Genomic DNA, 25386 nt, shown 5'->3' with positions numbered 1-25386 from the left:
ATAGACAAAGACAAGAGATATTTTTCATGCGTAAGAAAGAGACAGGCAGTTTACCTGCCAATTACCTGCTTACCATTGTTCTATCAAACGGGTTCGTTGTTAGAGACGTTAGAGTGCGTGTTCGTTCCTGCTCTGATTTTGACGACATTATTAATGATTTCACACCCATGTGGCATATCGTTGGAAAGGGTATTAAGTAGGCAATTTTTTTTTATTAAACGAAGTTCATAAAAGCTTTTACTTTTTTTTATAATTAATTTTGAATTTGACATTTTTCATACGTTTTTTCATTTTTAAGAGTTTGGAAGCTCAACAAGTATTTTTTTTCCATCTAGTGCTATGAATTTATGTTTTATTTGGAATAATAATACATCAGAGAACGCAATGAAAGTGATTTGGTGTAAATTCGACAACAGACTGAAAAGTTATAGCGTTTTAAAGGTGATAGTTCCGGTAATTTTTAAAAACAAACAAAAAAAATCGTATCTCGAATACAGTGACATATAGGACATTGGGTCTATGAGTGAAAACTAGTACATGGCCTCACGAATCCCCCAAAAATTTTTGTCGGTCCATGCGCCAAACACCCTGTATATATAAAGTCCAGTCTATTTATTTACGGAAATGTGTGGAAGGACAGGAGTCTAGCCAGCAAGACTTAATCAAACGTCGAAAATACATAGATCGTATTTTTTTGGAGCCCTAACATTAAATGCCCTTATGATGAAGAAGCTGTGTATCAGAAATAAAGACTACAAAATAGTTATGCTAAGAATTTACCTCCAAAATAAACAGACGTAATGATACTTCACAAAATCCCCTACAAAAACCAGTATCTTCACCAAATATAATTCATAACTTTCCATACTTGAACGCCGCGCCGAATAGAGTTGGAATAAAAGGAACAATACAGTCTCTAGGAAGGCCACAGCGGTGACCTCAATTCGGGTCGCCAACCGGGGGTGAGTCACCCTGCGCGGGGCTCACACTTCACGACTAGTGAATGGACTCCTCGATACTCAAGATGCCTATAGTGCTCTTTAAAACCGCCGCATTTTAAAACTATGTACAAAGAAATATGACCCTGAAATCACTGCTTAAGTTACGTCTGGTACGTGTCCCATCACGTATTGTGAGAGACGAATGCTGTAATTTTATAAACAAAATTGCTGATGAATGTTATTGGATACGTCTACGAGCTCGCCGCTGTTGTGGATCAAATAACCCAAAAGCTCCTTTCGTTTGTGTTCTGAAAGGGATAAAAGAATGTTCTGACATTCGATTTAATTGAGGCTTTCTTTGGGATTACAACTAAGTATTATTTTCTTCCTAGTTATTCTATTTATTTGCATCCTCACGCTTATGTTTCCAACGCCCAGACTATTGATGAAGTCCAAATTGAGCTTTTGAGACGCATCTCTAGATATAATCGAGAACAAATAGAAAAGGAACCTATTCTTAGACTAGAACCACGCGACTGAAAACAAACCATACACTTTCGCCATCAGTTGCGCGACTTACCTAAAAATAACATCTACGGGGTACACAGTTAGACTTAATCGCGTACAACCCCAAGGCCGCTTGGGGTATAAATAAGGGTGAACTTATTACTTCTGGTCACCCCCCGTGAGTTCAACCGGGGGAGGGTTATGTCGCATCATATTTTATGCACAAACCTCCCCCGACATCAGATTTGCTGACGTCGTTTGTTTTTATATTTCATTTAGACACCTTCGAAAGCTCATCGCACATTACGATATTTCAGGAAACAGTGCTGATCATGAATATTATGCCCACGATTCGTTTAGTTCGGTAAATAATACATTACGGTGGTTAGTGTAGGCCCGTGTGTTCTCTGAATGCAGTATGCTAAAGTTATGCACGACTTAAGCAAGTATGTCGGGAGGGAAACTCGGTGTTGGCACCGTACCACGATCTCATTAACCTTTATTGGAAGCTTAGACAATAAATACCGTTTGCAGTGCAGTAGAGCAAAGGGTTTTTCTCAATGACATGCACGATAGCAGCAGTTCTCGTTAGTATCTGGGTGCGGACACGGATTCTATCGTGTGTTATGGGCCCTTACATTTAGAAAGTTCGAGTTTCCACAAACTGTTCAATAGGCAGATTGAACGTTAACATGCGATATCAATTGAGAGTCAAGTTAACCGATTTCTCGCGTAATAAATCATAAGATTTATTCCGTAACTACCGTGATTCGATGGCGTTTAACACCATTTAAATCTCCGAAGTGAAGTAGTTGTTCCGCTCAGCCTCGGAGCACTTCAGCGCGGTTGCGTAAAAACTAAATGCCAACGCGTTATGAAACTGCAGCCGTAATGGTACGGAAAAAGTCTTTTGCATAATTGCCGACCAAGTTGTTGGGATTTTTATAATGAAGTCGACCGCAGATCCCTCCTTAATGCTACCTGGACTTCTATTGCTCCCCTTTCATTGTATTTTTGTAAAAGCTTTCTACTTGACACCGTTCTTTAAAAAAGTATTGTTGGATTAAGAGGATCGTTAAAAGTTTTTGTTTTTCTCTCTACGATCATTAGGACAACTTTGGGAATACTCGCATTACTTCCACAGATTGCAGCTGTGGCAGCGTAACAAATTGTACAGTTTTTGTACAACGGCAACGGTAGTAAAAACTGACCTTCTTGTGACTCCCTTTTACAAGTTTGATGAGATTACACGTAGTTGAAGTTTTTGTTAACTTCTATTATATAAAATTGCTAATTTATAATCTAGTCAACACAGTTTGAAACGAAATTTTATAAAGTTTAATAGCCGTTCAATATTAGCTACCAAAGAGCAGTGGGCATTCGGTGCACGTGGCCGGATGCTATGAAACTTCAATAGTCACTGGACATATGGCGAGCTGACGACACTGATAAATGACAAGGCTGCGGGGGCAAAGCACCCATTTTTCATTCTACATAGTAACAGCATTCAGAGCTATCATTTTGATAGACCACTATCAATGCTTATTAAATTGATAGGCATATGTGGAAAAGAACAGTATTTTATGGTTTCGACAGTGAACTTAAGAGCCCATCAGGCCACATGTGTCTTGTTGTCAACTAAGCTATTTATTGATAGTCTCCCAGTAACAACCAATTACTCATGTCTTTAATGACCTATTAGTGTATGAAATTAAACTGAATTTGAAGAACAGTGACCGTCGTGAGCTGTACGTAACTGGTACTTTGCCAATAACTATGCAATAAACTTCGCTAGCGCATTCATTGCAGGAAGCTCTTAACCAAGAAGAGAGTCCAGGAAGCCACCAAGAATAGAAGAACGGAACTCGTCATTTAGTGTCATTCTGCAGGCTGGAAGGCGCGCGCTAACTCGTGAGCCATAAATCATAATGATTACATTACTGGAGGGGCCGCACCAGATGCACGGCTACCGAACCATCCTCTGTTACTACATGAGATTAGGCAGATTAGTGTACAAAATAAATTAAGCTCTTTGTACTGACTTTGGATTATAAATGACTCGTGATTATAAATCAATTACGACCTCTAAACCGCTCCTGTTCATTAAGTGCCTTTTAATGATCGTTTGAAAAGTTCGTAACTTATTGCTGCGGGTTAGAAGACTAATTTCGGTACCCAGTCCTGTGTTGTCATCATTATTATTTTCGATTTCGCCGCCGCTCTTAGAAACGGGGATAGTAAAAGAAACATCATTAATTTTGCTCCCTCTACGCATGAAATGAAAGGAGGGCAGTATGACAATCCCTAGGCTCTTTCCGGCCTCATTAAGGTATTTCGCTGGGTGTCATAATGTTGGCTAAAAATATAAAGGCTGTGCTCGTCGGTACAGGGTGACCGCGGAGATGCCACTCGAGATAACCGGCTCGCAGACTGTGACACTAACGACCCGCTGCGAATTGGGTTAATGTCTCTTTTTGCAGAACTACATCTGTCACGGGTAAAACATTGTTTCACTTTGTGCAGTTTCGGAATGTTCCGAGTTTGTCATGTCAGGTAGCATCGATATGCGCTTTTAAAAAAGGACCAAAAAACTAAAAAAGGACGAAAGACTCAAAAATTATCTTGTTTTCTAATCACACTGGACTTTTACTATTCTCTTGTCCTTGTCTAATAATTTAAGTACCTATGCACAAATTTCGCAGGCAATCATATCTGTAGAAAATTGTTACACAGCAGATTGTCCAATATTGCCAAAACAAATGGACATATAACACAAAATAAAAGAAGCAATTACAGAAAATAATTTGCGTGCAGTGTAGTGACAATAAAGAGTATGCAGCTAGGGTGGATGCGAGTCCAGCAATGTCGTTATACTGCGTGAGGGTGGGAATCCAATCAAGTCTCCATTCCCTTGAGCCATTGAGTCGCCGGAATGCGTCATCAAATTTATTATTATTGCCACCCATGACACTTTTAAATCCACTTGCTTAATGTTTTGGAAGATCAACGGACACCGAATGTAACCGCAAATGTAGTTATTTATTAATTTATTTAAAAGTCATCAACTAGTTAGGAGCTCGAGCATTCTGTGTGTAGAATAGGTAGACATTAAAATATAAAAACTTACCTAAAGCCATAGAAGAATTGCTGTCCTGATAGGTTTACGACTTTTTCCTTGACCAATTAAAGCTCCTCGTGTTATCCGTTCCCAGTCGTTATCTTACTATACCACAAAAAAACGAGAATAAATTCTGGTCCTTCACGACTACAAATATTTAAAATTATGTACGGTAAATAAATAAATATTCGGATGATCGGAACTACTGTGCTGACCTCAACGCTAAAGGTCACTCGTAACCGGATCGTAACACCAACAAGAATGACGAAAGCCACGATTTAGTTAAGTAAATGCTTTACAGATAACAAATTAACCTGCCACTTAGGATCTTCAAAGGCACGGCTTTCCTCATTTCCATAGCTATCATTGGAACGGTAGTTAGTAGATATGTGAAATAAATCGTCAATTGTTTTTTTTTTCTCTAACCAGCAGAGTCTTCATAATCGCAGTTGTCTTCCAATAATTTTGCAACTCCGAACTTGGTTCTTCAATCAGATGCTTCTTATAAAACTGACCGGTCTTCAAGGAGCTGTGTGGAAACCGGTTATCAGGGTATGGAAATGTATTGCGAAGGAATGAGGAACACTATAATGAGGAAGGTCAATATGATTGTGGACGAACATAAGAAGGGGACGACCAAAGATACGATGGATGGACTGTGTTGACAGGAGGAAGATAATGGTGTCCCAAACAACCCTGGGAACATAGTTGCAATCAGTTGCAAATTGAAGCTGTTATCATAATTCTAAGTTATCGCGGCGCGTTGGTGGCTGCGCCGCTGCATAGTCCCGATAACTGCAATGATAAATCAGTATCAAATGTGTATGGCATTGTTTGAAGCCTAATATGTTGTATTAGTCATTTGGAGGCAGGAAGAGCAGTCATAGATGAGTCAAAGTTTGGATATCATTGAATGTGACCGATTATTTTAATTCGTTGCAATGTTTGTATCCAAACAAGCATTCAAAGTGAGTTTATTTATTTGACTCAACTTAAAAGATATTGTGCAAAATGTCAATGTTTTTTATCTGTGGGAATGTCATCCAGTTTTTCCAGTTTAACAGTATTCATGTTTATTTTTGCCGTCACAATCAAAGGCGTTGTGCATTGGGAATTCCCCTCGAATAATACCAACTTTATTATACCGTTTTATCGTTAAAATACTTAATCTTTTAATAATCTGTTTTTATACACAAGTGCTTATAAAAACTTTGTAAATGAAATGTGGTCCGTTATACGTAACAAAGTACAAATTACTGTGTAAATACTAAACGATGTTCACACTTCTATAAATAGTAATTAACACAACATATTCCATGATACTACAGTAATTGTAGCTAAATCCGTCGTAGGGTTAATAACTCTGTTTGCTAAAAATCAATATCTACTCCAAACATTTACTTTTGTTAGTTATAGCAGTCTGCGTAGTATGTACGTGGGTAACTATTTACTAATCTGCGGTAATGCTTCATTTTCAGTATGTAATCCTATTATTCCGTTTCGAGCTATGTCTTGCCTACCTATTGTTAAATGAGGCGTACCATATTTGTCAGGTATCTTTAATGTATTGAAAACACAACATACTCAAAACATCGGGACATAATATGAGTTTAGTTTTTTTCAATAATCCTAGTATTTCAAATTCAGTTTAAACAAAGAAGAAGGTGCGGGTATGGGAACCGCAGAGAAAGAGAGACCGCAAACCACCAAAATATTCATCTCAATGAATAATTAAACCTCAAAGCTAACCCGCATGAAATTGATATGTCACCAAATAAAACGTAACGGTACAGTTACTCTGACGAAGGCGTTAACGCGCTGGTACAATTAGCATCTGGCGGGCCGATCCGGGCGATCAATCATGAGCGTGCATATAATTGCTTAAGTAATCGCATTATCTCGATTGCATGGACCATTGCAGTTCGTACGCTTTGAGGTGTCGGGTTGCAATCGTATTAATTTAATAATGAGGAGGATGAGGAAAATAAAGATGAATCGATTTGAGAAGACTACGAAGTCCTTTTAAGAGTAGAGTACCTACTGTAAAGGCATGGAAGAAGAGAGTGAGATAATATTTGAAAGAGAAGGATACTGTAAAAGCAAAGCATATCCAAATGTTACTGTTACTGTTACTGTTACAGCCTTTTTATTGTCCCACTGCTGGGCTCAGGCCTCCTCTCACACGGAGAAAGATTGAGCATTAATCACCACGCTTGCTCAATGCGGGTTGGTGTTTTCAGACTTTCCAAATGATTTATTGAAAACGAAATTCAATAAAGATTTTGGAAAGCTTATTAGTTTTCTATCCTTTGTTTGCACTGTGTCCTCTATAAAAGAATTGTAAGACCAGTTTCTTCAATTCATACTTCTACTACAGCATTAATTTCCACGGTCTAAAACAATCGCGGCGCCTGCGCCATTATGTCATTTATTTATTGCCACTATTAATTGTGGTGCTATGATATTATGACTGATTTATTGTCTTTTGCAATCTTTTTACTGTCTATGTGTTGCCACTGTTAACAATAACGCATTATGTATTATGCAACATAGACTAGAAAAAAACGAATTTATTAAGTTCTGTTTTTAATTGAATGAATGGGTTCAATCTATCAAGCCGCATAATCCACACTGAGCTTTATCTGCAGTGTTTGATGAATAATTAATATCAGAAACTCCAATGTTGCCAACAAACGGTAATTCCTATATGTATCTACCAACATTCCATATCTTACACGTGTTGAACTCAGAACAGTTAACGAGTATTTCTGATTACTATTTAAGGGTGCTTCGATATCCCATTGGAATCCATCACGAATTTAAACAGGAAGCTTTGAGTAAACCAATAGTAGACAATGCTATAACCCGGCCGGATGTGGGAGTGCATTGAATCAACACTTCCCGTAGCCGAAGACGAACTGCCCAAATACGTCGGTGTTGACAGCACAAACAAATAGGAAGCCGTGTACTACGCCTTGCATACTTACTCCTTTGATGAAAATTATAAATAATACAGTCTGAAGCACGCACACATAGACATCCAGTCAATATACGGATATGAACGGGGAATTAAAAACAAATCCTTCGCTTGCTTAAATGTAGTGTTAAATGGTCGTATGCGTGTGTGCACCAACGGCGAATGTGATAAATCGATAAACTGCATAGTATATGTAATATTCCGTGCGTGTGGGTAATAGTACGCAGCTTGAATCCTAAACTGTTAGCTGGTTGCGTGGGCATTAGTAAAAGCAACGTCATGCGTCCCTTATGCGGCGAAGGCTCAGAAATAATGCGGCAATTAAAGGGTTAAGGTGTCTGTGAAGGTAAGAACCTTAAACAGAATCTACCGTTAATGCGGTCTTTAAACCCTCATTGTATAAGGTGGCATGTTAAAAGCTCTTTAGCATTAATTCCATTTCAGTGCATCGAGCCGGGTTTTGAAGATAAGAGGATGATTTGATAAACAACATAATATTTTCTCTCCCGTTTATGATGAAGCTGTTTGTAAGTCACAAATAACAATAAACTGTATTATCAAAATAATAGCAATAATGAATAATTAAATGTAAGTAACAGGACAACTGTAAGCACATAGATGACGCATATTTTGTAGGTCCTGAACGTCAATCACAATAGGCTAATGACTTCAGGCTCATGAATCTATAGAGTATGACGTCAAACGTCAATCAAAATAGCCTTTATTCTTTTTTGCAAAAAAAGCAGTCTGCGAACATGTTTATGACACCAGTCGACGGTTTTTTTACCCATATGTATGGAACTCAGTAACTGATACCATGTTTGTGATAGTGAAGTTGAAAAAGTGGTTGATATTGACTGAAATTAAAGAAAGCATGTTCAAATTTGGGATGATGTAACGTGTCGAATGCTTTATTCAGATCCCCTTTCTTGTATTCCGAGGCTTGACTGCGGTATTTGAATTTATCTTGCCATGTTTTTCAGTTTCTTTTTTGTAAATGATTTTTTGTCTTATAGATTTATCAAGGATAGTTTTTTTCTTATATTATGAGTTGGTTTCTAATTGGCTTCTTATTCGCAGTTGTTGCCAAACAACATTGTGCTATTTTTATTCGGTTGTGTTTGTTATCAGTTCAAGGTTTGCCTAATGTTTGTAAACTTGCGAATTGACATCGATGTATAATACAATCACAACTCTAGATTCATAAATAAAAACATCGGACAGTTAGGTTGCTGATGCAGTTGTATCATTTGTATAATTAGGTCTGTGCACTAGAGAATAAAATCTTTGCAAATATGTGTTTACTGCTGTGGACAGATCGGCGGTTTTAAGTCCTTATGGTAGAAATCTGGTCACGCACGTTATTATGCACTAATTGTCAATTTGTCCTTCAAGGTTTTCAGATCTTCTTTTTTTAATGTTTTCTGGTAGTTTCATCTAAGTATATGGTTTCGTTACCGCAAGAAAATAATGACCCTGAAATGTTTTTGAAAATTGTGAACACCTAACCAGTTAAGTCTTCAAAATGTATTCACGCTTCATGTGACGTTTCTGTTCATTGAATAGCCGTAATGTCTTGTAAAGGTACTCCTCCTTTATCTTTGAACACAAAACAGTGTCTACTGTATACGTACTTATGTATTCTGTTATTCCAAAGTAGGTCGGTACTAAGCCTAAGTTCTGAATAATTAATTACTATAAAGTGTATATAATGTTCTATTCCTACAATGGTGATTTCACTATTCATATCAAACTGAGTTTCCATTGATTTAGTAATTTTCATTACGTATCCGATCAATTCCCTTGTAATGATGCAGTGCCGGTGATTATCTGTTTTGCAACGCCCAGCCCTTTGATGTGGTAGGTAATACGCTTGTAACTACTTACCAAACTCATTTATAATACCGTACATGAAGATTATAGTTTTTCATGAGGTTGTTACAAGTAACTACATAATAGTTTTTGTTGCGTATATTGACTTAATAATCATAATGTACTATGATTTGTATATCGCTTTCAACAGAACAAAAAATACTATACTATAATAGACTTGAATCAAATTCGTTATCAAAGATCATAATTTTTCATAGGCGACACGAGCGGCGCGTTTAATCACATGCCCTTTTGTGACATGAATTATTCATTCTCACATTCGGAAAGTGGTTCACTATCATTGTGGCTTACAATATTCAATTCACGTTGACAGTGAACCGTGAATGTTTTTATCATCAGTTACTTTGAAAACAAAACAGTTTACAAAGAATTTAATCCGCTTATTTTATGTGGATGACTTGCTGTGGCATTTGCATGATAAGGGATTAACATTAAATCGTTTGTGTGCGGTTATGAGATAAATGTGATAATGCTTCTTCTGAGAAACTTCAGATTAGTCGATCTGTGAAATTCGTTTCCAATTTTAAGTCTTAAAAAAAATAATAATGTGAGCATGAGCGATCTCATGTATTATCTACCTAACTAATTTGAAACATTTCTCGTGAAGCCTTGTCGTTAAGTAGTCAATAGTGCCTAATTCACTATTCATGCGCCGTGTTCCCTGAACAATTAAACTGGCGCTGTGCAATACGTAGAATTGGCATCTGCTGATAATATTGCGGCACTACCCGTTCAAACGAAAAATTATTCATAATGTTTGAATACATTAACTGTTTTATTACAAAGTACATACATTTTCAGAAACTTCCGTTGTACGACTGTTTTAGTAACAAATATGTAGTTCTTATCAATTGCCTTGTTGTACTTTGGACAACGATGAATTATAACAACAATATATACCAAAAAAAGAAAGCAAGAGAAACATTGAAGACAGCGAAAAAAATCAATTGTGACTTTGTCGAAAAGCGCAAAATTGATATCCCATAATGTTTCAAGTATTCTCGATGAGGCTGGCGACTTACCGACGATCCGCCTCAACGGACTAATTTAATTAATTGATTCGAGTCTTGTTCGGAACAAATCGTCGATTTCAGAGCTTCAAATTTTTTCAATGATCCAATTTTCGAAAATGTGAGCTAAAAGTGCGCAGTAAAGCTGATTTTGCAATACCCGAACGATCATTTTGGAATAAATTGGATGATACCGAGCAATTGATTTGAGTATCATAATGGTTTTTACATGGAGACGGATAGGCTGAATATGGCAATTGGTGTGAATCAATTTACAAAAAGAGTTCAGTGTGTCATGATTTTTAAGTAAATGAATTAACTATTTACTTAAAAATCATGAATTTAATTAAGTACATGTCTGATAGTGCGAATGATTTTGATTAAACTAAGAATTCACTTGTGGGAGCTTTCGTTATTAATTACTGTTGTCTATTCAATTCGTTAAAAGTCAAGATCTGTCTTTGCTTGCATCAAAGACAAAATGGCAATATAACAGTTAGGTTGGTTATTAGCAAACAGAGTAGCAATCATTTAAAACCAAATAAAGCCAACAATGCACCATTGCATCACGTTCGTAGGAAATCTGTAGAAAGTAAATACCGCAGAGCAACCGCGTCTCTTATTGGTCCTTCACAGCAAAATCAATATTCCGAACTGTTGTTCGTACTTTCGACGATTCAAAACTACACTTTGGAATCCACTGAACCGTAACATTTTGGGTGCTAGTTTTCCATTACCATTTCAATATCGATTTGTTTTTTTACCTACAATATATAACGTTCAACTTAAAATCCAATATGCTATTTTTGTTATGAAGATTGTCGGATTGGAGAGCAATGTTTCCAACGAATTCCCTAATGTTATGCATGAGGAGCTCCAGACGTCTCCATATATCATTCATGCGCGGGATGCACGAGGATAATGCAACTTGAACTTCTGGAGCCGACAAACTTATCCTGTACATTTTATGGCAATTCCGAGCGTCTCGCTGTTCAGTTATGAGTTTGCTAAGCGTGTGCCGGTGATTAATGAATTTTTGGCAACGTACAGCGTTGTAGCGAGGCGTCTTTGTTTGTAAACGCTGCGTATAATTTTGATGTGATAATTGCGGCTGAAACTTGATGGATGTGAGTGAAATCTAATTGAGTATGTTTGAATTGTTTGGTTTTTGTTTTAACAGGCTTCTTAATTTTGATAATGGCTGCTGTTAATTTTTATTTTTTCATAGTTTCGATTTCCACAGTCAAATATTCATCGAAACTTCTACATACGCGATCAGCAAAGCATTCCATCAGAGTCGACGTTGCTAAAAGCGTTTGAGAAGTCGTTCCATGTTCATTGTGGCAAGTTTCCCACTTGTTTCCGCTGCAAGTTTGAGGCGCAGCACTTTCCCGGTGATTTGAGCTCGACACCGAAGCGTTCCTTTGCCTTCCTTTTAGAAATAAAAAGTGTTTTGTGAAGACTTGCTCAGTTTGTTGGTGCTCTTAGAAGTTGCAATTTCTAAAAGCACGAGCCGTATGTATTATCTTCTATCAAATTACTCATTGGCGGAAAGATCACTGACGTTTTTCAGTATCTATGTTTGTGTTTACGTAATAATGTATTATAGTAAATCTTAGACTTGTAAAAATATAACTGCTAAATATAATGACATATTAAAAAATATAACTATGATTTAATTTTGAAACTTAATATCAAAGTCTTGAGGCCGACAAGGTTAGCTTGTGACAGGGTCAGACAACATTTGGTTTACGTAACTTTTGAAATATGTATACAGAATTAGTTGATGATCAGTACAAAGCAAAAGAAAATGTTTACGTCACTGATATTCAGATAGTCTTACCATTTGTAAAGGAACAAAGAGTTATTGATTATCATCCATAGGTAAAAAGAAATTGCGCTTTTATTTGCTTGAAATAACCTAGCTAAAGATACTAATTGGACAATTCCCACATCAATACCAAGGCAGACCTTGGTACCAACTGGTATAAAACTAATGGTTTAGTCATCAATAAAATTACTAGAAGACTTGAACAGCCTTTCACGCAGGCTCATGACATCACCACCTTCAATGCAGTACAAAGGTATTCAGTACATTGATCAAGTTAGCAGTATCAATACTAGCCGTAGACACAACAGGCTTTTGAAGTATCAGGTTAAAGACTGCTCAAGTGACGAAGATAGGCGCCACAGTGTGGTCAGGACTGCACTTATTGCTCGCTGCAATATCGGATTCATATAGCATAGGAATGCTTTGATGAAATTCCTATTGTAATATCGTAGACCCATTTTAGATCTTGAGCGGTTATTAATTTACTGTCATGAAGATATTTTTTTATTGCATTGTTGTTGGTTTCATTGTCTGCCATTGCTGTTGAAGGAATTATGGTTGAGTTTGCTTTTACAATATTTCATAGCGTTTCCATAATTTCAGTGGCAGATTGGATCATCATAATAATAGTATTCATATAATAGTAGTCATCATAATTTTCCCTGTAGGATAATTTAAAAATGCCCAAAAAAGTTATGAGTGACTAAATAAATCGTGTCATATGATCGTGTATTTTAAGATTCAAAATTCCATGATGATAGATTGTGAGCAGTAGCTATGCTTGTGGTGTCAGATTAATGGGATGACGCACTAATTGGACGCTGGAATGTCTTTGAGGTTATACTCGTAAATATGATACCGCTGTTATGTACCATCGTGGAAAGTGAATTTTAGTTTGAAATTTTCGGAGCGTTGGTGCCGGTCAAAAAGGAAATATCTCGTGTGAAGAGTAAACTTTTGGCGTGCCAAAAACTGAACGATAAATACTTAGGCAAATCAGATCATTGTCCTAAAAACTGTGATATAATTGCAAACAAGTCTAAACTTGAATGACAAGATCTTTTTTGCAGAGCTGTATAACTTTCAACGGTGAAGGTCGTAATCATATTTGACTTTGTGTGTGAAACGATAACTGGCCCCGAGGTTATCGAAGAGCCAATTTTATTTCTTTTTATTTATTCATTGACATCACCCTATGATTTAATAGCTGACGGATGTTACCGCGAGGTCAAGATTACCGGTACTTCTGTGGCTAATATAAGATTATTGCTTTATAATTTTGTGGAAGTTTTTAATGGCTTGGCCGTTGGTAAATTGATGCTATAATTTGATTCGAATTATTGCTTTTCTTTAGTCTTTTTCCCGTTACATTGTTACGGAAAATTCGTTCTTGAACTGTTATGCCCTTCAATATAGTATGTTTGTTGATCATTTTCAATTCTTTGAGTTATTAAATCAAACCACAGTATAAATACTCGCAGCGGTACTTTATCACTTCATAGTACAGCGTCCATTTATCTATGTTCGAATTAATATTTGGCTTATGTTTAACTGATCACCAGATATAGTAACAAATAGCAGACAAATATAGTAAATGATCACCAAAATGAAACTCGCATTTAAATGTAAAACTATAACCAAAGTTTTAACACTTTGCTATCCTATTTAAGTGAAATTACTCCAAAATAAATCATGCGTAAGCCAAAAATAGTAAATGATCACCAAAATTAGACCACCATTTTAAAGTAAGATTATAACCAAAGTTTTTAAATTCTGCTATCCTATTTAAGCAAAATGAGTCCAAATAAATCATTGTTATCCCAAAAGTAGTAAATGATCACCAAAAGTAGTAAATGATCATCAAAATTATACCAGCTTTTTAATATAAAATGATAATCAAAGTTTTTACATCTTGCTATCCTGTTTAAGTAAACTGACTCCAAAAAAATAAGTTCGGCCTGATACAATAAATTTTATAACATTATGGGGACCCTTTTCCTGCACTAGGGTGGAAAATTGTCTATTGCATGCCTCTAAACAGTGCGATCCCACAGTGCCTAAAGACAAAAGTCTTCAATCAGTGCGTCCTACCTGTCATGACTTACGGAGCCGAAACGTGGACACTGTCGGTACGGCTGGTTCACAAGTTTAAAGTCGCTCAGCGGGCTATGGAAAGGGCTATGCTCGGCATTTCTCTGAGGGATCGCATCAGAAATGAGGTAATCCGTCAGAGAACCAAAACCAAGGTCATCGACATAGCCCACCGAATCAGCAAGCTGAAGTGGCAGTGGGCTGGCCATATTAGCCGAAGAACCGATAACTGTTGGGGTAAACGAGTTCTAGAGTGGAGACCACGCCTCGGCAAACGTAGCGTAGGACGTCCTCAGGCACGGTGGAGTGATGACTTGCGCAAGACGGCTGGCAGGAGCTGGATGCGAGAAGCTGAAAATCGATCTCAGTGGCGTGCACTTGGAGAGGCCTATGTCCAGCAGTGGACTGCGATAGGCTGATGATGATGAAACAGTGCGATAAGAGTGTGTTTTCGAGGGAGTGTATTGAGAAACACATTCTTCTTCTTCTTTCTCCTGCCCTGTTCCCAATTTTACTTGGGGTCGGCGCAATATGTCATTTTCTTCCATTTTCCCCTGTCACTCACACTCACGCATGCATTGCAAGCCGGACACATAACTTAATATGGCATCATAATACTTTATTTGGTAATAAGCCTACATTTTATGGCAATCACAGTGACTTATTTAGGCAAAAATAATACATTAATTTGGTCGTCAAGAGTTGGTGATCATTTACTAAATTTGGTGGTCGAATACAATTTAAAGTGAAGTCGTGACTAAAATAGGTGGTACTATTACATTTTTAGACTTTATTTTTCTGGTGTTCAGTAGATATTTCTGGTTACAAAACTAAGGGTATCAAAGCATTTTATGGTTGTCATTATATTTGTTCCCCTTAATATTTATTCCGATCCGATGCACCGGTATTAAACTGATTCCATCTAAATATATTGAGTCGGTCAATCGTCCGCCGCAGGTTGTACGTTTATCCAAAGCTATTCAATATGGCCAATTGCCCATATTTTATTATCTGCTATCAATTGATCTGTGGTGTGAGCTATTGCAATTCAGTATTCGACATTTATTTAACGTAAAATTGTCAAAATTGTCAAAATGACTGAACTGAAATTTTTTGTAATTTAATTTATTTAATTATATTTACATAATAAAGGGACTCATATTATTATAAATTTGGTAAATCGAAACGTGAAATAATAAAATAAATGATATTTGGCTTTGGATCATTGTTACCTGAGAAGATTTTATCAACATTGATGTGATCACCCTGGAGTACCAGAAAAACCAAGATGAGTGCAACGCTGGTCTAAGCCGACAGATAATCTTGAACTATAACATGCGGCTACAGAGGAAAATGAATCCTATGCTGATGAAGCGTCAAAAGAAGAGATCGCCTAGCAGATGACATCCCACCAGGGCCCCTGTGGGCCTAATAAGAACATGAGGGAACTCATACTAGACCTCTCTAAGCTGGAGGTTGCAGTGAGGAGACTAGATCCGGATTTTAAAAGACTGGAGTGTGATATTTTTGTTAATGTCTGTTAATTTAATGTTTAATATTTTAATGTATGTATCCTAAAATACACCAATCCTTAGGTGGTAGGAGAGTGACCACCAACAATTGCATTCCCAAAGAGGGTTGACGTCAGGCAGGCGGCCGGTCGTAAAAACACAATGCCAAATCATATAGCAATATGTCGAATGTTGAAGAGATGAGCGATAGGGCTAGGGCGTACCCCTCAGGCGACGCGCAGGGGCAGCACCCGGCCCCTGTGGGAAGTGGACAAGGGTTTTTGCACCAACCTGGGCGGGTGCAATGTAAGAAGCGAGTCCGGGAAGTAAGATTGAGGTATGCAAGTTGGAATGTAGGAACGATGACTGGAAGAGCCAGAGAGTTAGCGGATGTATTAAAGAGAAGACGAATAAATGTGGCATGTTTGCAAGAGACTAAATGGAAGGGCACGAAAGCTAGAGAAATTGGGGAAGGATACAAGTTTTATTATTGTGGAAGTGATGGGAAAAGGAATGGGGTAGGCATTGTGTTAGATAAGAACTTGAAAGAAAGTGTGATAGATGTAAAGAGAGTGAATGATAGAATAATAGTTGTTAAAATAATGTATGAAAGTTTGATAATAAATGTTATAAGTGTGTATGCTCCTCAAGTCGGTTGTGATGACAGGGTGAAAGAACAATTTTGGACGGATTTCGATGCAGTAATGATGAATGTGCCGACGAATGAACAGGTATTTGTGGGAGGAGACTTTAATGGCCATGTTGGCAGAATGAGAGGGAATTATGAAAGAGTGCATGGAGGGTGGGGGTTCGGTTGCCAGAACGACGAGGGTGAAGCCCTGCTACAGGCTGCTACTGCGTTTGACCTAGCAGTGGTAAATACGTGGTTTCAAAAGAACACCGAACATCTAATCACCTATAAAAGCGGTCACCACGTGACACAAATAGATTACTTTTTGGTCAGACGCAGTAGTTTAAAGAACATCAAAGACTGCAAGGTGATACCAGGCGAAGCTGTAGTCTCGCAGCACCGACCCCTAATTATGGATGTGATTTTAACTTCCCGGCCAAAAGCCAAAGAGAGACGGCCCCCCAAAATCAAATGGCATCTGTTGGGGAAGGCTGAGTTGGCCCGGGAATTTAGAAAAGTAGTGGTTGATAAGATGATTGAAATGGGAGAAATGAATGAAAAGAATGTGAATGAATGCTGGAGTGGAATGGCGACGTGTATAAGGAAAGCGGCAAGAAGCATTCTAGGAGAATCAAAAGGGAATGGAGTGATAGAGAAGGAAACTTGGTGGTGGGTGGAAGAAGTGCAGAGTGTATTAAAGGAAAAGAAGATGAAATTCAAGGAATGGCAGCGGACGGAAGACAATGATGATAGTGAAAAAGCACGAAAAAAGGCTGAATATGATGAATGTAAGAAGAAAGCAAAGAAGATTGTGGCTGTTTCAAGGGCAAAAGCGCACGAGAGGATGTATGACTCCCTAGATAGCCCAGCTGGTCAAAATGACTTTTACCGATTGGTTAAATCTAGGGAGAAAATGACAAGAGATGTATGCCAGATAAGGTGTGTAAAGAATGGAGACGGAACGGTCCTTTCGAATGATGTGGAGATTAAAGGTAGGTGGAAGGAATATTTTGAAAGACTGATGAATGAAGAAAATGAGTGGAGCGGTGTGCTCCATCATAAAGCGGTGAACGAGGGCCTTGTAAGAAATGTATGTGAGGATGAGGTCAGATTAGCAGTGAATGGAATGAAAAATGGAAAAGCGATAGGGCCAGATGGAATACCAGTGGAAGTGTGGAAATTATTAAAGATGGATGGATGGAAATGGCTGGCTTTATTCTTCAATAAGTTGTTGCAAGAGGAAACTATACCAGACGAGTGGTGCAATAGTTTCCTGGTGCCCATTTTTAAGAACAAGGGTGATGTGTTGAATTGCAACAACTATAGAGGAATAAAGCTAATGTCACATAGTATGAAAGTGTGGGAGAAAGTTATTGAAAGGAGGCTGAGAGAAGAGAGTGATATCGCACGAAATCAATTCGGTTTTATGCCTGGTCGGAGTACAACGGACGCTATATTCTGTATTCGCCAATTGTGCGAAAAGTACAGGGGTGCACACAAAAACTTGCATATGGTGTTCGTTGACCTCGAGAAGGCATATGACCGGGTGCCTCGTGAGGTTTTGTGGTGGGCCCTTGAGGAGAAAGGTATACCAGGGAAGTATGTGCAGTTGATCCGAGCGATGTACGGCAGATGCTGTACAGAAGTCCGGTCCGCAGCGGGCACTACCACCAGCTTCAGTGTAGGTGTTGGCTTACATCAGGGGTCGGCCCTCAGCCCGTATCTCTTCCTGCTTGTAATGGACGCGCTTACGGCAGATATACGGGAGGAGGCACCCTGGTGTATGCTTTTCGCCGATGACATTGTTCTGGTGGGGGAGAGTGGGCCAGAGGTCCAGAGTAGACTGGAGGCATGGCGGCTGAGACTGGAGACAGTGGGTTTAAAGGTGAGCAGGAGTAAAACCGAATACCTTCATTGTGATTTTGGCGGTATTTCGGGACCCATGACCATAACCCTAGCCGGCATGCCCCTACCAGTTTGCTCCGACTTCCGGTACCTTGGTTCACTCGTCCAAAGTGACGGTGAGGTGAACAGGGACGTTACGCATCGGATCGTCCGCTATTGTGCGCTATTTGTGACCCGCGGATGCCCCTCAAACTGAAGGGCAAAATTTACAAATCCGTCATTAGACCTGTCGTCCTGTATGGATCGGAGTGTTGGGCATTGAAAAAGACGGACGAGAAGAGAGTGCATGTAACAGAAATGAGAATGCTGAGATGGATGTGTGGTGTTACAAGAATGGATAAAGTGAGGAATGATTACATTAGAGGAAGTCTGAAAGTAGCGCCAGTTACAGAAAAGATGAGAAGTAGAAGATTGTCGTGGTATGGACATGTAATGAGGAGGGATGATACGCATGCAACAAAGTGTGTGCTAAGTATGAATGTAGATGGATGGAGAGGAAGAGGAAGACCTAAGAAAAGATGGATGGATTGCCTGAAAGATGATATGAATAGGAAGGGAGTGAGTGTCAGTATGACGAGTGACAGGGGAAAATGGAAGAAAATGACATATTGCGCCGACCCCAAGTAATATTTGGGAACAGGGCAGGAGAAAGAAGAAGATTCGACATTTATTTAACATTACTGAATGTTTAATTGGTTTAATATAACATCGATATCTGTGCAACTACATTATTTATTGGGTTTCTCTTCTGTGATTGGAAGAAATATAAACCAAGATCATTATTATCCCTAATTACTTCCGTGGGAAATATCATTAAACTAGCTTTCCGCCCGCGGTTTCACCCGCGTCCCGAGATAACTGCTTCCCGTACCCGGATGGTGACAAAAACTATCCTGTGTCCTTCTCCTGGCTCTAAACTAACTCCCTGCCAGTTTTCAGCTAAATCGGTTCAGCCGTTCTTGAGTTTCAAGTGGAGTAACTAACACGACTTTCTTTTATATATATAAGATGATGTTTGTTCCTAAGTCAAGATTTGGCTTCGATCATATTCTAAACACTGACAAATTAACGATAATAAGTAAAATGTCCACACACCACTACTGCTAATTGCTAATAGGGTCTGAAGGCAAAGATAAAAACTTGCAGAGAAACTTTAATTAATTAACAGACTGATCGTGATTTGTATGCGGAACAGTTTAGATCTAGTCGACTTGTACTTGGAGTCTGTGCAGGCTAATTTGATGTGGCTCGACACCAGCTTAATGAATGGCTGGCCTACTTCCGACCAGTCAGGATCGTGCGTCACTTTTATTTCCGATGTCAATTCATTCGACGGAGCTATCGGGAGTATGCAGGGTGATAATTCGCTTACGTGATTTATAGCATTGACGGGATTTTTATAGGAAGCGATTTGGACTGGAATTGGGGCTACGTGTTCTGTGAGATATGGTTCATTTGATTTTGTTGGAATCGAGTCACAATTTCTATTGCATACAGAGTTTATGGAGCTTTCGGAAAATGCGTATGTGGCGAAAAGAGTCTTACGTGTCTCAGTGCCTAACAGTGTTTAACGGAATTCTTTTATATTTGTTCACGATCTATTAAAATATGTTATTCTTGAAGCAATAAATTGCTAATGCACAGTCTGTCTTGTCAATGATAAGCGGATAAGCCCACGTTGGGCGCCACTTTGCGAAACCGCATAAGCGCCACATGCTCGGGTGTAAGAAAATTTAAAGTCGTTATAAAATGCAAATCCTGGAAAGAAGTACATGAATTTTTCGTCTAAAGACATTTTACACGTGGTGGTACCGGTGAATGGAGCACGTGGGTTGGAGCGGGCGCGGCCGCTCGATACAGCGGAGGCTGCGCTCTGAGCTCCCGCCCGGAACAACCTCTCCGCCACCCAATACTCACTGACCTCCCTCGTTCCCTACACACAGTTCACTGACCAACAATTGAGGGAAAGCTCCGCCAAAATCCGGAGCTCTTCCACGGCTGGACGCCTAAACACCAACCACTAACACAAGACCTGTGATACCCCTACAAAATTAATGCTATCTCCGCACAGATAGGGGTCTAAATTAGTTGGCCATACAGATATTAAAGATTCCGCTCTCCCGGTGCGAGCGTACGGGACTCGTATCTAATGATACTGTTTTGATTTACGATAAGCTTTACTTGTACGTTATTGTATTCAATTCCTTGTATATGATTATTCACAAATCGATGATGTCAGACTGTTATTAAGTTTATTGTTGGTTAAATTGTAATTAAAATGTGGCTCAGTGATTTATGATGTCACATTAGGAAGTCTATTCAATATTCATCGCTTTACGTGGACGTTCCTAGAACGGCGCCGGTGGAGGAAAAAAAAATGCGATTTGGTTACTTAATTAATGAAATGCTATTGAATTCGGAGTGTTAGTCGGTTTTCATCATAATTTATTACGTACAGTTTACCAGATCCATTTTTAGTGAGGATATATTTTTTCCACAAAAGCTATGAGCAGACGTTAACAACAGGGAGAATTAAATAATGTCTTTATTCGTTTAATTGGGTTACTGCAAACACGGGGTGCGAGTGTTCTGGGGGTGAATAATGTAAATATTGTAATTCTGTGTACATTTAAAGTTAAATTCAATTCTCAGTAGTCGTAATTCATTCTTATATCCTTATTTATATTTCCGAGCGGTTGAACTGCTGTTGTTTCGAGCTATAAATTCATAAGCCAGCATGTAACGTCCGTGTTATCCAGCGAATTCTCAACTAGCGATCAATCGCCACATCCTGAAATCTCATCCGGCTCCAAGTGTCAGCTAGCAAAATAGTTACGTCTCAGCATCCTCACTCCTCACTTATTTTTAGGTCGCCATCACAGGAGGGAAGTGATCCGAGGGGGGAGCCTCGTTATTCTGTTAGCACATAACCGCTACGCACTAAGCCACCTTTTATCGTAGTTTTGTTCTTACGTTGTAAAGAAGATGAATAAATTATAAAGGAACCCTCCGCGGATGTACGAGAGGTCTCTTCGCATTTACTCCAACTTTTTTATTCGTTTTATTTTTTAGTGTGTGACCTCGTTCTGTTAATGCTTTATGGGTTTTGGAGTGGTCTACTTGGAGAGCTTTGTGAATAGTGCATTGAAAGGCGAAGCTTTTTATTTATCGTAGAAATAAGGGCACCGAATTGTAAATGATGTATGAAGTACCCGAACCCAAATTCGATTTGGTTCGGTTATTTATTGAGCTAAACAGCTTTGTAAACGAAACTCTAAAATTATATTAAAAGGCATAAATTTCGAAATGCTACCGAATATTTGTTTTAATAAAACGAAATAAGTAACCTCACATTAAATATCCAAACGGATTTGATTAAATCATAAACGCGAATTGCAAACACTTTAAAATCCATTTCCGATCGCATTACACTAAACCGGAAACCAATTCGATACAAAATGGAGTTTGCACAGCCGGACCCGAAATCTTTTATCTAATCTAGACAAATATTGCCATTGACTCGGTACATCGCGAAATTGGGACCAACCTTAGCTCGGTCCGAGCAGTGTGCAGAAAACTGAAGGCTAGCACTATGAGAAGAAGCTTCAAATTCCCATGCAGGTGCATGGGGGCTTAATATGCTTAGGGGTGAAATATGCCTTATTGTTAAGAGATAAGGTTCATATCTTGGTATTGAAAAATCGATTAAGTTCCAAGGCGTGAGGAGATGCGGATTGTAGATAGATAAAAGTTGGTGTCCGAGATAAGACGGGTCGTTGAACCTACGCCTACGGGAGTTCTTCCCTTTTCTTATGTTGATTTCGTTGGGATTGAATACCGTTTTTATTGTAAAGGAATCGGGTTTCTTTATATTTTTGGCGTCTGTCTTGTCGTTTGAATTATGAGTTTTAATTCCGTTGAGTAATATTAAAATTAGTTGGACATGATGTTTGTGGTCGGAATCTTTCGTTTAAAGCTGCGAGTGGCAAAACTTTTACTTACACTTTTTGGTCAAAACCAGAACATAATCCTAACTAATATTATAAATGAGAAAGTAACTCTGTCTGTCTGTCTTTCTGTCTGTCTGTCTGTCTGTCTTTTCTTCACGCCTAAACTACTGAATCGATTTGTGTGAAAGGAGATTGGGCAAGAATGTATGAAGTTTGGTCCAAATGTCCACCACGAACGAGACCTATATAATTAAATAGTCCACTTCATTTAGAGTAACTTTTACTAAGAAAGTAAAAAGAAAAACAATGCCAAAATGTATTCTTAATTTTCGGTAGTTTTTGTATGTTATCATTATTATTTTTTATTTTATTCTACTTCCATTTCCGCACTTTATCTAAAACTAAGATGAGTAAGACACATTTGCATATAAACAGCCCATATTTTTTTGCCCGATGCGATGGATGCACGAATCACTAACCAATTGAGGCGCCAGAAGTGCTTGAATATACTCAGCGGTTCCTGGATCTAAAAAAGTTCGATGTAACTGGTGGTGTCTTCTCTCTAATAATGAACAATTCTATTTTGTCAGAAGCTACAGAAAGTACGAAAATCTAACACACGAAAAGTAATTGAAAAAATGAAATTGAAAAAATCTATAAAATGTTTTATTTGATTTTGCTATAACTTTTTTCTGGCATTATATATTTTTTTACTTTCATAACAAAAATTGTTCTATATTTAACGGCCATATAGGTATCTATCTAGCCATATAGGTCTCGTTCGTGGTGGACATTTGGACCGGAATCGCCCATTGTCCTTTGGTACAGATATAGTTTGAAACTTGAGAAAGGACATGGGATAGTTTTTATTACAAAAAAAAATATAAAAATGAAATTTATTCCGGACATATAGCGCCACCTATTGGTCAAACCAAAAATCTACCGGAAGTTACTATTCCACGCGAAAGAAGTCGCGGGCAAAAGCTAGTTTAGACATAAACTTGATTTTATCCTTAACTTATTACTAACTTATTACGATTACCATCTGCACAAGGTGAATCAATAGACTTGATTACTAACAGCAACAAGCTACCAATACCAAAGAAAAACAAATAAACGGTTTACCTTATGGTAATTATGCAGTAGATAAACCAGTTTTGAAGAACTAGGAATGTGCCGGTGAGGACGTCTCGTCTCTTGACGATATTTTTAATCATTCAACTGTCGCTTACGTAATTAACAGGAATCTTCACGCGTTCAAATAAATTGAAATTGACGGATTCCATTATGTTCTATTTTGGATGTCTGAGATGCTTGTAACGTGGAAGTGGTGTGGTTTTAGATGGAGCAGCTGGATTGTGGGAGGAGAATTAACATGTCTTAGCTGAAATGTTTTAGGGCACGCTAAAGTATTTCTTTTTAATTTATTTCAGGGCTTATGGATGATAAAGAGAAAATGTTACGACACATGTGTACTTTGTAGCTAAAAGTGTGTTCGTTCAGCGCTAGAGCTGTGTGGGTGATAGGGGATGACTTTATGTGTGGAAGAGTTTATTCTATGTGTAGAAATCACAATGCCTCTGCACCTACTGTACTTTAAAATGAAACGGAACTCCCTGAATGTTTACTACGGCATAGCTGTTTGATTGAAAGGAGGAAAGTTAACAATGAGAAGACTTTGTAACGCACACCAAACCTAAGTAGTCATAATACTTGTATTTCCCATCTAGCTTGCTACATAAACAGGACAGACGTGATTTAACCGACACTAATTTACGCATTTCATTCTTCAAACAAGGAAATTATTACAAATATGAAATAGGATCGAAGGAAGTTATGGTTTACGTTTCACGATAAACATACGTACAAACATTTTATTACTTAACCCGAAACAATAAAGTTAGCTGTAAACATAATTTATTATGCATATAGGCCGGTGTTCGTTTAGACAGCTCTTAGGTCCGTATTACAGAAGGCTACTCAAGTCCAGTTTGATCATGAATCACCTGATCATAATTTAAATATAGAATCTGTACTTGAGGGTTGTTCTTATTTCAGAACAATACTTAAACTGCACTCAGCTGAATCGAGATTCAAATCGCGCCTCAAGCAGAGAATATGGCTTGTCTATGCATCAGCCTGTTTTCGTTTACATTATATTTTTTACGTCAACTCTGTTTCAACTTACGCAAAATAAGACTTTAGTTTAACATCTAATTAATAATAAAATCATGATTTAGAGAAAACATAGGGTTTTCAATTGTAGGTTTTATTTAAAAATGCTATATTTACGCCTTGAAAATGTGTTGAAGGAAATAGCAATCAGCTGTAATATCTAAAATTACAAATACAAGCGTGTTCGTAGAACGGAATGTTTCCCGAGTGTATCGTATCATAGATATAATATTACTAAACAAGATTGCGCACGCTCAAAATATATATTTACGAAAATGAACTCTATTCTAACGCAATAAGGTACTAAATTGGTTGCATAATACACAGAGGCAAATCCGAGCCGAGAGGGATAGTTCGAACGGAGGCTGTTTGTCTCTTTCGAACACCTTGCCAGCATAAAAAAATGTCGTGATCAAAAGTTTTGTCTTCCCAAAAACAATTGAATCACTTATATTTTTATCTTATTTTAACAATTGTAAGTCAACAAATTAATAGCAATCGCATTAATTTATTCGTATTTATTATTAAAACATAAACAACATAAATTTTTATTTTGCTTTTTTTTATTTTCTAGCGGTAACCCTGAACATTCTTGGCGCGTAATCAGCATTTAAAATTTTGTTTATATTTTTTTGTATTAAATCAATTTAAACTATTAAAATGGTGAAAAAGTGTTGCGTTTCTACTTGCAAAAGTGAATCCTATGGTCGTTGCAATATATCGTTCCACAGGTTAGCTAAAAATAACATTTTCGTAAACCAAACAACTAGGGTGCCCATGAATTCTTGTAACGAGTCAAAATATGGGTGATGGATTTTAAAACTGTTGTACTATTGTTATAGCTTC

The 25386-nt window shown here is 38.0% G+C and overlaps 2 protein-coding genes across 4 annotated transcripts in view; both read left to right on the top strand.

Moving 5' to 3' along the window:
- LOC124632944 (protein tweety-like) overlaps positions 1 to 25386 on the top strand; it is an 86902-nt gene that overhangs the window by 4151 nt on the left and 57365 nt on the right. The window lies entirely within an intron of this gene.
- On the top strand, positions 15730 to 19791 carry LOC124633068 (craniofacial development protein 2-like). The gene is made up of 2 exons (XM_047168160.1): positions 15730 to 17167; positions 19611 to 19791. The coding sequence occupies exons 1-2, from the start codon at positions 16062 to 16064 to the stop codon at positions 19789 to 19791; spliced, it is 1287 nt and encodes a 428-aa protein (XP_047024116.1). The 5' UTR covers positions 15730 to 16061.

Source organism: Helicoverpa zea, chromosome 9 (assembly GCF_022581195.2).
Source record: "Helicoverpa zea isolate HzStark_Cry1AcR chromosome 9, ilHelZeax1.1, whole genome shotgun sequence".
Taxonomy (NCBI): Eukaryota; Metazoa; Arthropoda; class Insecta; order Lepidoptera; family Noctuidae; genus Helicoverpa; species Helicoverpa zea.
The sequence above is the reverse complement of the archived record's forward strand: the minus strand, read 5'-3'. Positions and strand labels throughout refer to the sequence as shown.

What these genes read in the sequence shown, in the direction of transcription:
- LOC124633068 (XM_047168160.1), top strand. Translation starts at nt 16,062, where the DNA reads ATGTCGAATGTTGAAGAGATGAGCGATAGGGCTAGGGCGTACCCCTCA. An exon ending in GGGAATGGAGTGATAGAGAA is followed by an intron (nt 17,168 to 19,610) that starts GGAAACTTGGTG and finishes TATGCGGAACAG; the next exon opens with TTTAGATCTAGTCGACTTGT.